The 15,377-nt window shown below is 47.7% G+C and overlaps 4 protein-coding genes across 4 annotated transcripts; 3 read left to right on the top strand and 1 right to left on the bottom strand.

The window, feature by feature from the left end:
• Positions 1 to 615: 615 nt before the first annotated feature.
• Positions 616 to 2,540, top strand: BDCG_03283 (uncharacterized protein; the record flags this gene model as incomplete). The annotated part of the gene is made up of 8 exons (XM_045418883.1): positions 616 to 677; positions 780 to 873; positions 977 to 1,195; positions 1,342 to 1,444; positions 1,545 to 1,588; positions 1,682 to 1,826; positions 1,943 to 2,123; positions 2,210 to 2,540. The coding sequence occupies 8 exons, from the start codon at positions 616 to 618 to the stop codon at positions 2,538 to 2,540; spliced, it is 1,179 nt and encodes a 392-aa protein (XP_045275353.1).
• Positions 2,541 to 3,757: 1,217 nt separating this feature from the next.
• Positions 3,758 to 5,329, bottom strand: BDCG_16716 (uncharacterized protein). The gene has a single exon (XM_045425911.1). The coding sequence runs from the start codon at positions 5,207 to 5,209 to the stop codon at positions 4,937 to 4,939; it is 273 nt and encodes a 90-aa protein (XP_045280376.1). The 5' UTR covers positions 5,210 to 5,329; the 3' UTR covers positions 3,758 to 4,936.
• Positions 5,330 to 6,404: 1,075 nt separating this feature from the next.
• On the top strand, positions 6,405 to 10,289 carry BDCG_03281 (uncharacterized protein). The gene has a single exon (XM_045418882.1). It carries the CDS (start codon positions 7,392 to 7,394, stop codon positions 9,633 to 9,635), a length of 2,244 nt encoding a protein of 747 aa, XP_045275352.1. The 5' UTR covers positions 6,405 to 7,391; the 3' UTR covers positions 9,636 to 10,289.
• Positions 10,290 to 12,957: 2,668 nt separating this feature from the next.
• BDCG_03279 (YagE family protein) lies at positions 12,958 to 15,277 on the top strand (the record flags this gene model as incomplete). The annotated part of the gene is made up of 4 exons (XM_045418881.1): positions 12,958 to 13,026; positions 13,173 to 14,727; positions 14,826 to 15,011; positions 15,114 to 15,277. 4 exons carry the CDS (start codon positions 12,958 to 12,960, stop codon positions 15,275 to 15,277), a joined length of 1,974 nt encoding a protein of 657 aa, XP_045275351.1.
• Positions 15,278 to 15,377: the final 100 nt, after the last annotated feature.

The following is a 15,377-nucleotide window of genomic DNA, read 5'->3' as shown; positions in this document are numbered from 1 at the left end:
AGATTTAGGCAGTGAGCTAGTGAGTAAGCTAGGGGCATCGCTTTCTAGAAGCCCCCCTGAGAACTCCCTATCTTTTAATTAAGGGATGGAATGACAATACTTAATGTTAGTATCAGCATTTCAGTTTAAAACTTTTCGCAGGAGCCTCTGTAGTGTATGGTAGTTTAAATAAGATGTTATCATGAATCAGTTAGAGTCATACTGAGCTATTTTTTCTGAAGTTTGAATCATAGTTAATAGGAAAAGTCACATGCTTTGCATGGTGTCATCTTCTTGTAACTTCAGTGATGAAGTGACACATCATATTCATTTGCAAAGAATTTGTTGGGGGTCCCCGGTTGATCGGCCCTTCTACCAGCAGTGCGCTGGTGGTGACTGAGCTCTTTTGCCCCAGTAGCCTACAGAATTAAACTCAATTCACACTTCATATTAGTCATATACATACTTAGCATTTGCTTTCATCCTTGAAAACATGAAGTCCATGGGTGTGGAGGGGTTCCAAGGTGCATATCTGACAACAACAGACATCATATTATCTGCCAAACTAACAGCTTTTGAACATATGGTATGCTCCTGCTGTTTCAGGTCAATATGTACATGACCGGATATCCCAGAATGTACCGTGGAAGAGACATTGCGGTCTATCTGGAAAGACTTGAAGACTCTGGTGCTGAAATGTAAGCTGAGTGCAGTTTTTACAACCTGATTATATACCATCTGCAATGTTAACATATCTTTTGACAGGCGGTCATGATTACCATGTCCCCGTGAATGTTCAGGCCGCCCTTAATGAACGCGATGGCCCCCAATGTTGTTAAACCCACATATTGTGTTTCTCCATATATTTTGCATGACCCTGGTATTGAAGATGGGGTAATTACTTCTTCCGGCCTTCCATACGCACACGCATACACACATATATATATATATGTATGAGGGCTTCCCAAGGACACTTCTTAACATTCCTTTACTCCAGGCACCGTTACGGCTACTCTTAGCAGCCATCCTAACCAAAGAGGGCGTTGAAGAGCTGTTCGCTCTTCTTGGATCTTCCAGTGTGGAGGATCAGCTTAAAAACCTTTGGCTGATGGGACCATCAGCGCGTAATGCTTTCCACCGGGGGCAGATTTACATTTTCAAGTTGTTGTGTCTCGAAAGTGACAATGGCATCCGGTCGACTCGGAACAATAACGGGGTAAGCTCTCCTTTAACGGACTCTCAAAAACTTTTAGGTCTTAAATATTCACACCAGGCTTTAGTGGGAAGTTAGAGTTAATGATCCCCAAGAATATAAACTTGGAAAGACGTTCCCCGGTTCTATAAAACACCTTTAACATGTAGGCTACTGGGGCAAAAGAGCTCGATCACCACCAGCGCACTGCTGGTAGAAGGGCCGACCAACCGCGGGACCCCCAACACCCCCCCTCGGACCAGCTACCACAGAGTACAGTACTTCCCCTCAGTGGCTCCCTTCAGTGGCCTCCCCACAATGGCTCCTTTTTAATAGTGGACTCAGTCAGTCCTAGGGCTCACGGGACTTCTAGGGCACACTCCTGGGATGTCTCTTGACACTGTTAAAATGTCCAGGGTATTTGTTAGGAATTTTTAAGTCCATTCTGGGATCAAACCCATGCATGTTGACCACAGCGGGGCTCACGCTTAACGGTCTCATAACCTGTAGGCTACTGGGGCAAAAGAGCTCGATCACCACCAGCGCACTGCTGGTAGAAGGGCCGACCAACCGCGGGACCCCCAACATAACAAAGGATCCCAAGAGTCATCCCCTACCAACTGTATTGCTCTTAAACTTTCACCGTCGAATTTTTGTGAATTTACACATGCACATAGTAGAACACGGCGTGCAAAGGGGATGGGCACCACTCAAGCAAGGTATAGTGTATCTAAATAGTTGGTTAATCCTTCCGCTAACTGTCTCGCAAAGGTTGGGCTATTGGGTCCGTGGGAATCTTCTTCCTCCGAAATTTCCTATCTATTCTACCTAAATTTGTTCGACTAGCACTTTACAATTTCATCGACCGGCAATTAGATTCCCGAGACCCCACACAAACAGATCAACCAGTAAAGTACCTCCCACTCGGTCTTTGTCTTAAGAGAGGCCGTCGGTATACTGAAAACGAAGCAATTTCACTGCGCCTTGTTGAAAAGACTCCCCAATAATAAACGCACCAAAACTGATCGATCATGTCAGAATCGACGAATCCTCTGGTTTCGTTCTAATGACACAAGTCTACGGACATGCTCTTAACCAAGTCTACTATCGAATAACGCACGAGGAACTTGAACAGATAGCAAAAGACTTGGCGCGGTGGATAACGGAGCTGCGCAAAATCCCTAACAAATCGAAGCACCTCATTGCAAATGCATCTGGAGGCCCAATCTGCGACCACATGTACGAAGGCCGCACACTAGGCCCTTTGAACTCAACGGCAGAATTCGCCGACGATCTCACTCAATTCCTCTTTCAGCCCGAGCAGCATAAACATCAGCCGCCCATTGCCACGCTATACGAGAAGAAGTAATGTTTGTTTCACCCACAGCGATTTGCACATGACAAACATCATTATTAGGGATGGACGTCTGTTTGGACTGATTGATTGGGAAAATTCCGGCTTCAAGCCAGAGTATTGGGAGTTCGTTCGAGCCATGTGGCCTTGTGGGGGTGATAAACATGACACGGCTATCTACCGTCAAGCTTTTGGGGACAAGTATGACGATGAGTGGGAAGCGCTGGCGGGTCTTCTCCACAACAGTCCCTTTATTTTTGGATGGTAGATACCCCTTTATATACATGCCCTTTCATTTTATTTTATTTTTGGCTTTCGGGGATTTTTCCTTGTACGAGGGTGCCGAGTATATCGGGCAATTTGACGGCTCACAACCTCCTTTAGCTTTTTCATCAGTGGAGCCTGGAGCTTATGGACTTCAGCACAGCATTAATTATTACTATGACGGGGTGGAATCGATCTTTATTTTCAGGATGTATTGCGAAATGAGGAATGATACTTGCCAATCTCGACTTGAAAAGTTGATTATATATTACAGCCAGCAGCACTACCGCAATCGTGCTTTTGACAACGTGCGTCTCGCTGTTAACGTTACCAGTAGTATTTTATTCCCCAGTCCCCAAGCAAGCTGATGACAAACTCAAATAAGATAGTTCTATACGCAAGGGTAGAGTATTATATCCAGCGGGTTTCAGGTGTCATTGTGAATAAATAATATGTAGTTAACTCAGAGCCTAGAGGATTTTCCCAGCCCCTAACAGCATCAGGTTCCTTGCACACAAAACCGCCGAGTTCACGCATAAGTTACATATATGGAGTACAAAATGCGAGGAAACAAGGAGGTTCATCCACAATAATCGGCCACTTTGCATTTCTCAAGACGGGGATTTTATTTTTAATAAAACACAGGTGATGATCAATAATAGTAAAGGATAAATAAATAAAAAATGGGCCTGGATCACACCTAATTAATAATAAGCTGAGTAATTCAGTAGTTAAAAGTTAGGAAACTGCAACAGCAATCAATATGAATATGATGAGAAAAGTTCCCGAGGGCAGGGCTCCCGGGCGGGTAAGTCGCAATAAGAGAATACCCGGACAGCGAGCGGAGTGGTGGGTGATGGGACCTTTTTCTATCTATCAATGTCGATCTGAGCGTTAATTTAACGTATTTGTACTCCGTACGGAGTATGGAGTTAGTTATATATTTTAATAATTAATTACATTATTCACCCAGTTCAAGCAAGCTGATGTTCCAAGTATTATGTATGTATGGGTGCTGATAATTGAGATGTGCCAGCAAAAAATCTACATCTTGCGCCTCAATTCAATGCCAGGTTTAATGAATTCACATATCTACAGAGTGAGTACTGAGCATGGGTATTAGTTATCCGTATTGCCCTGCCCCGTTTACGGACGGGCCCATATCAAGGCTATGGATAGGGCCCTGAATTTTCTTCAATACGAAATTATCCCAGGCACCTTATGTGCAAATACCTATCTGTCAGGTCAGGCCAACCGCGAAGAAGAAGAAAAACTATCCCAGGGCGCAATTTTAAACGCTCTCGGCCATTACACAGTAGTCATCATAGCCTGACAGCATGTCAGGCGTTGTACGGAGCAGATGATTCCACTTTCACCCGCTTTAAAGAAACAAGCGCTTCGAACTCACTCCCTGAAAGTATCGAGAAGAACCATCTAATGTTTGCCTCTGGAGCTTGGAAACGCCAAGGGACAAGGGCGCCTTGCCTTCTCTTATGTGACTTTGGGACCCCAGCTAGTATAGGCATAGAGCTCATGGATCAACTCATGCAGAGGAACCAAAAGTTAATTGTTTTGCAGCTAGCTCCCCTGCTCACCCATTCTTGCGCAAATTGGAGATCAAATAGGCATATCTGGGCGGCTTTCCGAAATTTAGCTACCCACCCCCATCCAGCTTGATATTCTGAGCCACATAACCTTGAGATTATGGGTGCAGATCTCGCTCATGGACCGTGAGAAAGAGCAAGCGCCCTGGATGTGAAGTGTGTTGCAATCGTGAGCCAGAACCAACGGCCGCTCCACCAGAGCAACCCGGTCGTTTTGCACCACCAACATACAGTGTACTTTTTGCCTGAGGTCTTTCTTTGACTGACCGCAAGGGAAATTATTCCCGAGGCTTGGCTTGGGAGGACCAGGGGGGTTGAGAGGGACGGTATGTTTGTAACAACTTTTCTCATCACCAAATTTTATTGGGGGGGTGGATGATGCGTTGTTAATATGATATGGAATGATAAATGTGGTACAGAGTGTCAGTTTGGAATGCTAGGCTGCCGCCACTCCACTCCATCACCCACACAGTTGCGTTTACGATCGTGGTTGCAGCTGTTGCCTCGTGGCTCGCGGGTATTCATGAAACTGGGTGCGATTGATTAATGGGGTAACGTATAGGTTAATGTACGAGCAGTTTTCTGAAAACCCCTCTGGCGTAGCGCACTGCTCTCAAACAAAGACATGTACGGAGTCGTGTAAGAGGGTGGATGGGATGGGTATGACCAAAATTTCAAGGAACAAGGAACTTCCACAAACTCTGTATGGTCTAGGAGGAGGTGGGGGAGAAGAAACACGACCAGTGGCAAAGCTTGTGGCACATCGAAGCTTTTCCTGTGTTCTGTTATTGTGTGAGAATGGCTGCTTTTTCTCATGTTTTGTTTTTGGTTTGTTTGGGGGGAGGAGGGAGGGTAGAAGAAAAAGTTCCCATTGTCCTTGAATAACAGGCAAATTTTTGAGGTGGATAAAGGGAAAAGTTTTAAGGCAAACCTGAGTGGTTCATGAGAGGGTGAGAGGTTGATAATGATAAATATAGCAAAAAATAATTAATTGGAGGGAGAGATGAGCTGGGCAAATGAGCACTTATTGTCAATTGATGAAACTAAAATAATAAAGCAGTCAACAGGGAAAAAAAAAACACTGCAAGAGGACAATCAAAAGTATCTAAGATCTCTTTTGTCTCTTGTGAATCTGGTTGCCTCAGAAGTGATCCATGCTGTTTTACTTTCCCTATTTTGTTTTTTTATGATAACTAAAGTTTGCTTTCCATTGTCCACTTGCTTCTCTATTTTTATAACTATTCTTATTATAACTATTCTTATCATAAGTCTCGATTGCATATGATATGTGACTAGTTGTACGGAGAATATCAACGTGAGATGTAGAGTGTCTCAGGCTCGGCATGCCCTGAGTGACACGCCGGGGATGAGTCGTCGAGGAGGGCACATTTATATACGCTGTAGAGATTATCAGGGCTATTCCAAATTCCACGCTTCTGTTGTCACCGAGAGTCTACATTTTAGCCATTGAGCCAGTGAGCTCCTATCTTCTTTCTTATTACAGGGACAAGGCTGATGTTTCAGAGGGTCCGTTTTGTTTGCCCCTACATACCATACAAGGCCCGAGGCAAGTGGATAGAGAGAATGGAAAGCTCTCCCTAAGCAGGCAAAAGGGGACCATGGTCCATCTTGGTTATTAGAGTGCTTTGTTTGTTCTTGCGTAAATAACTTAACTATACTAATTGATTCAACCGTTCATCCATTCCATCCATTATTAGCTATATTCTTTCAATTATTTCCCAGGAAGCAAGCATGAGAAGGTCATAGTACCGTACCAGCCAGCGGTAATGACAATACCTGTTCCGGGAGTGTATTTTTCCTCCCAAGGCGTACGCAGTACTGTACTTACGCCGCGTACGGAGTAGGTATCCAAACACTGGCTCTCCACAAGTCCTTGGGCCAATCAAAAAGCCAGGCTGTGGTCATTCCAGGGTTCCGCCCAAGGCCCAGATCTTCTTGATCTCCCTCGAGGTACTGTATGTACTGTACATAGAGCACCCCTTTGAGGGAGGGAAACCAGTCAGGAACATGATAGGGAATATTCCCCCTCCACTTCCTACTCCTCGTCCTCCCCCCCTAGCCTGAGCCACAATGGCATATGTAGCATGACTTGTCAGCCCAAGAAGAAGAAGAAGAAGAAGAAGAAGAAGAAGAAGAATAGTAATATTAATACACGTACGGTCATCGTCATCACCAGGAGGAGTCTGGAGCCAGCACGTTTTGGACCGGCGGCGGATCAAGCCCCCAAGCCGCCCGCGCACCATCGCTGGAAACGGCTAGACAGTGCCCAGGCCCGGGTTGCCAGTGTCAGCCAAGAGCCCCAACCTGCGGTGGGCCAAGCCAAGGCGAGGACTTCCAAGGCCACACCTAGGTATTTTTATTATTGTCACGTACGGACCGTCTTGTCACCGTACCGCCCGTTCAACCTTCCCTTCCTCACCTCAACCTCACCTCACCCTCACCACAACCTCCAACCTCTTTCCATCACAACACACACACACACACACACACTCTCTCTCTCTCTCTCTCTATATTTCCCATCCCTCTCTATCCTTCTCTCCCTCCTCTCTCTCTCTCTCACCCTCTCTGACTTTTGTTTCCTGTCGTTGAGAGGTTCCTCCCGTTTCTTCTTCCTGATAATCTCTCAGACTGCGGCTTTCTCCCTCTTTCCCTCCCTCTCGGCTTCAACCCGACCCTCCTCAATCGCCGCTTCACATGGGTGAATCTCCACCCAGCTCCCGTCTTTCCTCCCATCAATAACTGGCCATGATATTCGTGCACCTCCTTCCACTCACCGGTCGGCTCTCGATCCCCTCTCTCCTTTTCGTCACCGCTCGATTCGACCCCAGCTCTAGCTTGTTCTGATGACGGAACTTTGCTCGATTGCCACGAACCTATTACTGACTCCCTTACCCGTCCACCCGGGCTCGACTGGCACCCATTCTATTCGAATTCACGATATCTCCGGCCTCCCATCGCTGTCAATCCCTTTCCCAAGATGGCGTCTCTCATAATTCCAGAGGGTGGCATATGCCTTCGGAGAGCAGACACACCTGGGGACGCCTCCTCTCCCGACCCCTCTAGCAAACCAAGCCAGATAATGCGGCTGAATCTGGCCCAGACCACCCTCGACGAACTCGTCCAGAGTCTGCGTAACGATCAAAAGGCCCGTATCCGTCTGGGAAAACACCAATCGCTCCACTACGGGAACAAGTCTCAGACCTTCTTCTCGTCGCCTGAAAGTCACCGTTCAGAAATTTACTGCTACTCTCCTTCATCTTCTTCGTCTTCTACAGCCAACAATGCTTATTTTACTGGCGTGCTCAGCCATAAACTGGAGGTGGAGAAAGCTCGTGAGGATACTGCTGCTACGGATGAAGCATTGGCCAATCTGGAGCAAAGACTGAGTGCTTTTGAGAAAGGGAAAGAATCTAGAAAAACACCCATGATCACAACAATTGACCAAATGAGGGCTCTAGGTGCCGGGGACAACCGCAGCGCAACCGGGAAGGAAGCGGCTTCATTGGCCCGCATGCCAAGAAGTAAGATTGATGTGGAAAAGGAGCGCTTTTTTCAGCATGCTGCCAATCGATCGAATTCCGCTAGCCCGGGCCTTCTTGGTGCACGTTCGCCAGCTGCTGCCACTCCTATGGCGCCTCCTAAATCAGCCTCTCTTCCCCAAAACAAAGACAAAATACGCCTCGAAGCTCTCCGTGTTCCCTTGACCCATCTGCTTGCTGTCCGCCCAGTTTCTGTCAGATTTTTAGCGCAAAAAACTAGATCGTCCCAGGAGGACTGTTTGGCCCTCGTACAGAAATATGGTGTCGAGAATAGATTAAATCGGGAAAAGTATGGCCTAAAAGACAAGGCGTACAAGGATCTTGATATCTGGGGGTTTCCGTACCCTTCGGAGGATGAGCGGCAGGAGGCTATCGAGAACGCCATTTCGGCCTTTGACCGAATGCGGATTTCACGCGCGGATAAGCTTTGGCAGATGCTGCTTCCAAAGGCTGAGAGGGGAAAGGGTAAAGTGTTATCTCGATTAAACCTACATACCGGCCCGATAGCCAAAAGCACCACCTCTCGAGTTAACGCTCAATCCTCTGAAGATGTATCGAAAGAAGGATATGGAACCGGCAATGAATCAGATCGGACGACCGGTGCTATAACCCCGAACCAGCAGAATGGTAATATTTCTGCGCGGTCAGGAAGTACAGCACAAAAGAAGGAGCCCGCAAATAAGAATGGGAATGCAAAACGTGCAGGCGCTAGAGCAAAAAATACTACATTGACGGGGAGAGTAACGAAGAAGACTGATAAGAAGACAGAGAAAAAATCTGCAGCGAAACCAGTTACAAAGTACAAATCTGCGGAGTTTGTACATGATTCAGATGAAGATACGGAAATGGCTGATTCCCCACCTCTGGGATCGTCCACGGCCCCCACGAGCGATACGGTAGCGAAGCAGAACCAGGCAGCAAGAGTCAACAAAACGTCCGTGAAGAGCTTTCCACCTTCAACGTCCACTACACCCAAGCCGGCCGAAGCAGAAAAGCCAGCCAAAGCGAAGTCTCAGTCCATGAAAACGATTCCCTCTGCTACAGCAACTACTCGTACAGCCAGCAACAGTTCTCCACAAAAACCTTCTCCACTTGGCTCATCGCCTCCCACGAATGCATCCGAGCTAGAAAGCGGAAGGCGATCCTCCAATACCACGCAGTCGTCCAGCTCGTCCTCTCCTCTTATGGTTCAACATTCCAGAGCGAAGGCCGCCTCTACTGTTTCTGGTATCCAGGCACCAAGTGCGGTAAATCGTGACCCAAAGCCAGCCTCAAGTACCCTGAAGCGCAAAGCCGAGACGGACCAACCGCCCTCACACCATCAAAATCATGAGCCAAACGGGATACGGCATCCAAAGCCCCGCCCCCATCCGCTTCAAACTCCTGCGACAAATGGCCGCTTCATGGAGCCGAAACGGCGCCGCCTCTCCAGCCCATCCAGCGGCAGCACTACAGGCAGCGCCTCACCGCCACGGAGCCTAGAGATACTCCGCCAACGGCTACGCGACAAAGCACTACAATTCAAGCGGTATTATGCCTCATATCGACTTCTACACCAGGAGATGACCAGCCATCCAGACCCACCGCCGAGCGAGATTGAGAAACTGGAGCGGCAGCATGAGCGGTTGCAGAAGATGAAGCAGGAGATTTGGGAAGAGGATCGGCGCTTGAGAACTGGATAACGAGCTTATTTGCTTAAAAGAATTTGTGCTTTTTATCGAATATCACACTCCTATATTTTTATTCGGTAAGCATTATCAATCATGAGGTGGCGCGGGCCCCGCGGTACGAATATCCTCTTGTTACTGCGGAGTGGCCATGCTTATTTATGTTCATTTATTGTTATCCTGTTTTGGCTAATTGGGATTTTCTGGCTACCCTTTTTATTTTATTTTTTCTCCCGCGTAATATTCCTACACATACTGGCTAATATTAATATATATATATATGCCTTGGGTTCGTTTATGAGGAATGGCGTATCTATCTCATTTCTTTCTGTTTTTGGCATGTCAATTGGGAATGTATGTATGGGAATTAAATATTTTTGATTTTACTTATATAGCCAGGAAGGGTATTATATATTTGGCCATATATTTGATTCTTTTATCTACAAAGCATGTATGTAACATTTGTGCTGCATCTCTCAGAAGGTGCCCAAACAATATAGGAACCTGGTATTGAATGGTGTCATCCAATAAACAATCCTCCTTCCTCAGCATTTCTACAGTTTGCCTGGCCCCAATTACATACATACAGCATACACTATTTACTCCAGCAATTCTAGCAATTCTGATAATGTATCCTCCCTCCTGCCCACTGCTACAGTATCAGCGTGCTACCGTTTATGTGCATCCACTTTCCCTCCCGATGAGGTTGTTCTGTGTCACCCAAGCCCAAGCCCCCCCCAGCCCGGCCCAACCCGCTGCCCGCGCCAATTCGCAAAGTAACGTAACAGGGTATATATACGGTACCAAGTGGGTGTTCGTTAAAATACGTTCGGGTGGTGCCGTTGTCAATACGGTAAGTAGATACAGCGGGGCACCACCTGAGTAGAGTAGGTAGAGTAGGTAGTTGTAGGCTACTGGGGCAAAAGAGCTCAATCACCACCAGCGCCTGCTGGTAGAAGGGCCGACCAACCGCGGGACCCCCAACACCCCCCCTCGGACCAGCTACCACAGAGTACAGTACTTCCTCTCAGTGGCTCCTCTCAGTGGCTCCTCTTAGTGGCTCCTCTCAGTGAACTCACTCCTAGGGCTCATTCTTTCAAGGGCTCACTCCTAGGGCACACTCCTAGGATGTCTCTTGGCACTGTTAAAATGTCCAGGGTATTTGTTAGGAATTTTTAAGTCCATTCTGGGATCGAACCCATGCATGTTGACCACAGCGGGGCTCACGCTCAACGGTCTCATAACCTGTAGGCTACTGGGGCAAAAGAGCTCAATCACCACCAGCGCCTGCTGGTAGAAGGGCCGACCAACCGCGGGACCCCCAACAGTAGTTAGGGTGGCCCAGCACACTCAGCACACCAAAAACACCACACCACGCACCATGTAATAAAACCCAGCTACTACTGCATGCATGGCTACGTCATTTACACCTCTCGTCTCGTCTCGTTGCACGGGAGGAGATGAGCTGAGATTGGGGGGGAGGAAGGGTCGGGGGGAAGAGTAAACTATCATGCTATAATATTGTTAACGACAATTACTTTTGCGATAACTAGTTAGTTAAAGTTGCTGGTGAGTCGGGGGAGAACTTCTGAGGTTCCACAGCTTGGTTTTAGGTTCCTGCGGACCGGCCGACCGACCAGATATGATCGATACTTATGAACCTAGATAGAACATCCGCCCATGGTGGATCTAACCTATATATACATGTATGTACATGTATGTACTGTACATTCATCCGGTCCATATAATAGGTTGGGTGTTGGGCAACAGGGCTTCCCTGGTAGACCCGGGCGGGCGTTCAGAGAGAGCTAGCTCTACGCTGCGTATATTCCTTGTCAGTGTCCCTGTATCTTGGTTTTTTGGATTGGTAACTTATCAAGCCCAAGGCTAGGCAAAGGTTCATGATTCATATGGATCAAAGCTGTACAGACAGGCCCTTGTTAGTCTATGGAACTTCCCCAACAAAAAATAGATGCGGCACATCCCACATCCCACGGATAATAGAATGATATTGGTAGATAGTCTGTAGTTCTTCCAATGATGATGATGATGATGATGATTCTTTGCTGTCTTATCTTGGGAGTCATTGGTGGAGATTTGTTATGTGTAGCAGAACATTTGAAGTTGTACGGAGCATCTGTTTTAATTCCATGCCTGCTGCTTGCTGCTGCTGCTGGCCCTACCCTACCAGTGGACCGCTAAGCTTGCCAGGGAGGGTTAATATGCATTCCTTTCCCCCGGGCTCTCACTAGTAGGGAGCTGTTTTACGCTGTACATATAACTATGTTTCTTCATCACGACGTTTGCTTTGCGCGGGGGGTAGGGATTTATATCTCCGAAGAGATGGAAAGGAAAAGTTCGCCCGTGTGTTTGCTCTAATGAGGGTTTGCTATAACTAGTTGGAGTGGGTCAAATGAAGAGAGGAAGAGAGAGAAAGCGAGAGAAAGCGAGCGATGGCTGTGAAACGAAGTTGGTGTAACTAATCAATCATTTGCAGGTGGGTTTGAGATCTAATCCCGATTTGCTCTGTCTGGTGCTCGTCACCAGACACGGGGATTTTGTCTTTTTTCTTTTCTTTTCTTTCTTTTTTTCTTTCCTTTTCTTTTCTTTTCCTCTTCTTTTTTTTTTCTCCCTTTCAAAGCACCCATGCTTGCGTATATGTACATGTATATTTCCCTCATAACATGAAGGGTAAATAGTATTTGTTTGCTATGGTATAGGAGTAACGATTAAACGATTCTATATCCTTCAAGCATCGAAGTAACTTTTAGAGATATTCGGGACTAACCGTCTTCGGCCTAGCGCCAATGCTCGGCATCCATGTCTAAAGAGCGTCATCAATGAAGTTGATTTTGATTGCGCCTTTAAGACACCAAGATCCAGGCCAGAGTCGAAATAAGACAAAAGCACAGTATTTGAAAGCTGAGAGGTATTCGACATTAACTTTGAGCTACTTACCGAAAATCGTTGGTTGGTTCCCTTCCTGAATTGGGTAACTTGCTTGAACGTTCCATCTTCCACACCCCTCCCGTTTGCAAGCCACCCCCTTGGACCTCTACAACAGCATGTCAATTTGGAGTACAGAGTAGCTGGAGTCAGCAATCTACGGACTGAAGAAGGAACAAGAGGGTAAAAAAAGAGGTGCTTTTTCGATAACGGCTCCCAAGTCTCCCCCTCTATCGGTTATCCCGCTTCGATTCTACTACGGCGAGCGGAACGTTAGGTTGATCTATCAGTCTAGGTGTTAGGGTTTGTTGTATGTCTGGGACTCCTTAGAGAGGGACATATATACTAGGTGCATACATCTTCGTGGACGGAATAGGACCATTCAACCACCATGTCTTACAAAGGTGGAGGAGCTAGCGGGAGCGGGAAGGGGAAAAGGGAACGCGGCCCTACAGTGCTGGTGAGTTATCTGGCTATTACGTTTCTCCCTTGGCTATAACTACCTAGGTACCTAATTGGCATTGCTTGACCTTGTGGACTGTCAATTCCATCCTGGCAGCTTATAAGAGAGACAGACAGAAGATTAACGAATGCGTTCTACGATAGGTCACGGACTCCCGCGACCCGGCATACAACCCCGGACGTGGCGACTCTCAAAATAACGCTTCCTCCCGCTTCATAACTGTCGATAACATTCTCCAGTACACATCTGATGTCCCTTCAATGCAACAGCGACAACCGCCCCCCGGTTTCCGAGCGCGACCTCGCTCGAGGTCGGGGGTGCTAGCAAGTGCCGCGGCATCAACTGATCTTAGGGGGTCCAGTAGCATGGACCCGAGGTTGAGAGCGGTGGGCAGACTGGCAGCGTTGCAACATTTACCACCGCGATCAACTAAAGTCAGTGAGAAATTGGTGTTGCTTCCGGAAACAGTGACCGAGGAAGGAGAGACTGGGGAAGAGGAAGAGGAAGAGCGAGACGAAGGGTATGAAGGATTCGATGGTGCTGTAGATGAAGAACGTGGGCCACGGATACCGGCATCTGCAGCTGAAAGAGCCCGTCGGATTGCTGCTAGTAAAAAACAAAAAGTCCACAAAGCGCTCGGAGATTTCGATCAGGATAACGAAGCTTCGCCACTTCTAGCGGAGGAGGAGCGTCTGAAACGGCGTCGTGTTCCTCCTGAGAGAGCGAAGAGTTATGCGGAACGTTTGTCCAAGGCTCATCGTGCAAAGAAGCTCCCCCGTGTTACGGCCTATTGCACAGCGCAGGGCTACAAGATTAGTTCCACTGCTGCATTTGTGAAAGAGTATCATGGCTCGAGGACGAAATTGTATGATGACTGCCTGTATACCGCGTATCATTTGCCCCTGTTGCCTGGGAAGGGGGGTTATAGGATTCGGAGTAGCCCGATTCTGAAAAGTGCGGGCGGCAAAGCTGTTCTAGATGAGGAGATCGAGAGGAACGAGCGGAGGGATTACCATGATGAATACTATGCGGAGGAAGATGAACATTCCGTCAAAGCTCATGGGTTTGACGGTGCGGGATCCGAAGACCGGACAGCACAGCGCGAAAGCGACGGTGAGGGACGAGCGGAAACAAATGGTGTCACAGCCCATGAAGAGCAGGGACAACACAACCGCGCGGATAAGGATCGGAACGCAGCCAATCTACCCCCAGCAATTTCCGTAGCCAGGATCCCGCCCAATGCCTTGGCATTTGCAGAAATGTTCATCTTCAGCTATGGGGTTGTCGTCTTCTGGAACTTCACGGAAAGGGAAGAAAAGGATGTCCTAGCCGATCTCGCCTTCGCTTCGTCAGAAAGAGGGGGAGCCCCCATACCCCTAGCCACCGCGCCATTACCTGAGGAGGACTTTGAAACGGAGGAATTTCATTTCGAATACTCCGAGAAGATATCTCGACCCCGTGTGTACAACGACATGATAACGTTGCGCAGTGGAGGCCATATGATCAAGCTTGCCATTAGCCACGGGATAGCACAGAGCACGAAGCTGAGCTTCTTCGAGGAGGTGATGGCGAGGCAGATGGCTGAGGCGAAGGACGTGCCTCGAAGGCTGGCGCTGACGGGCCACCTAGGAATGAAAAGGGAGGAGGTATTTCGCATACTAGGGAAATTGTTTAGGAGTAGAGTTGAGGTGAATTTATGTAAGTTTGTTCCTGCCTTACTGCACGGTTCATGGATGGGTCGCACGTAATGGTCATTTTGAACGGAATATCTAACAAAAGGACCAACATCTCAATAGCGTCGAACATGCTTGACGTGCCTTCCTTTTTCTGGGATAGCGAACCTACTCTCCATCCCCTGTACATTGGCGTGCGGGAATACCTAGAAATCAAGCCTCGCATTCAAGTCCTGAACGAGCGGTGTAGAGTCTTCCTCGACTTGGCTGAAATCTTGTCGGATTCTATTGCGGATAGTCAAATGTCGCGTAAGTTCTTTGCCCTGGCAAAACCTCGTACCACTTTCACCCCATTTTTCAACAGCAGGTTGTCTTTCAATATGCATATGCTTAGAATATATCATCTTACAGGCCAAACATGGATCATCATCGTGCTCATCGGCATTTCGATCATCGTCACCATTTCGGAGGTTATCTTGCGCTTCGGTATGTTGTCTACACGCTCATCCACGACAGCCCAGCCTTCTCAGATGGTACACCAAGCATATGGCTACGGGCCTGCAAGCCTGTGCTAGCATCGTCGCCACCCAACATCAAATCTCGTTTGGCAAATTCAGCTCATCTAGAACGAGACGGCTATCGGTGGCTCCGTTTTGTTCTTTCAGCCCTACTTCA

This window comes from Blastomyces dermatitidis, assembly GCF_000003525.1.
Source record: "Blastomyces dermatitidis ER-3 genomic scaffold supercont1.3, whole genome shotgun sequence".
Taxonomy (NCBI): Eukaryota; Fungi; Ascomycota; class Eurotiomycetes; order Onygenales; family Ajellomycetaceae; genus Blastomyces; species Blastomyces dermatitidis.
Note: the sequence above shows the minus strand (reverse complement) of the source record. Positions and strands in the feature narration are given on the sequence as shown.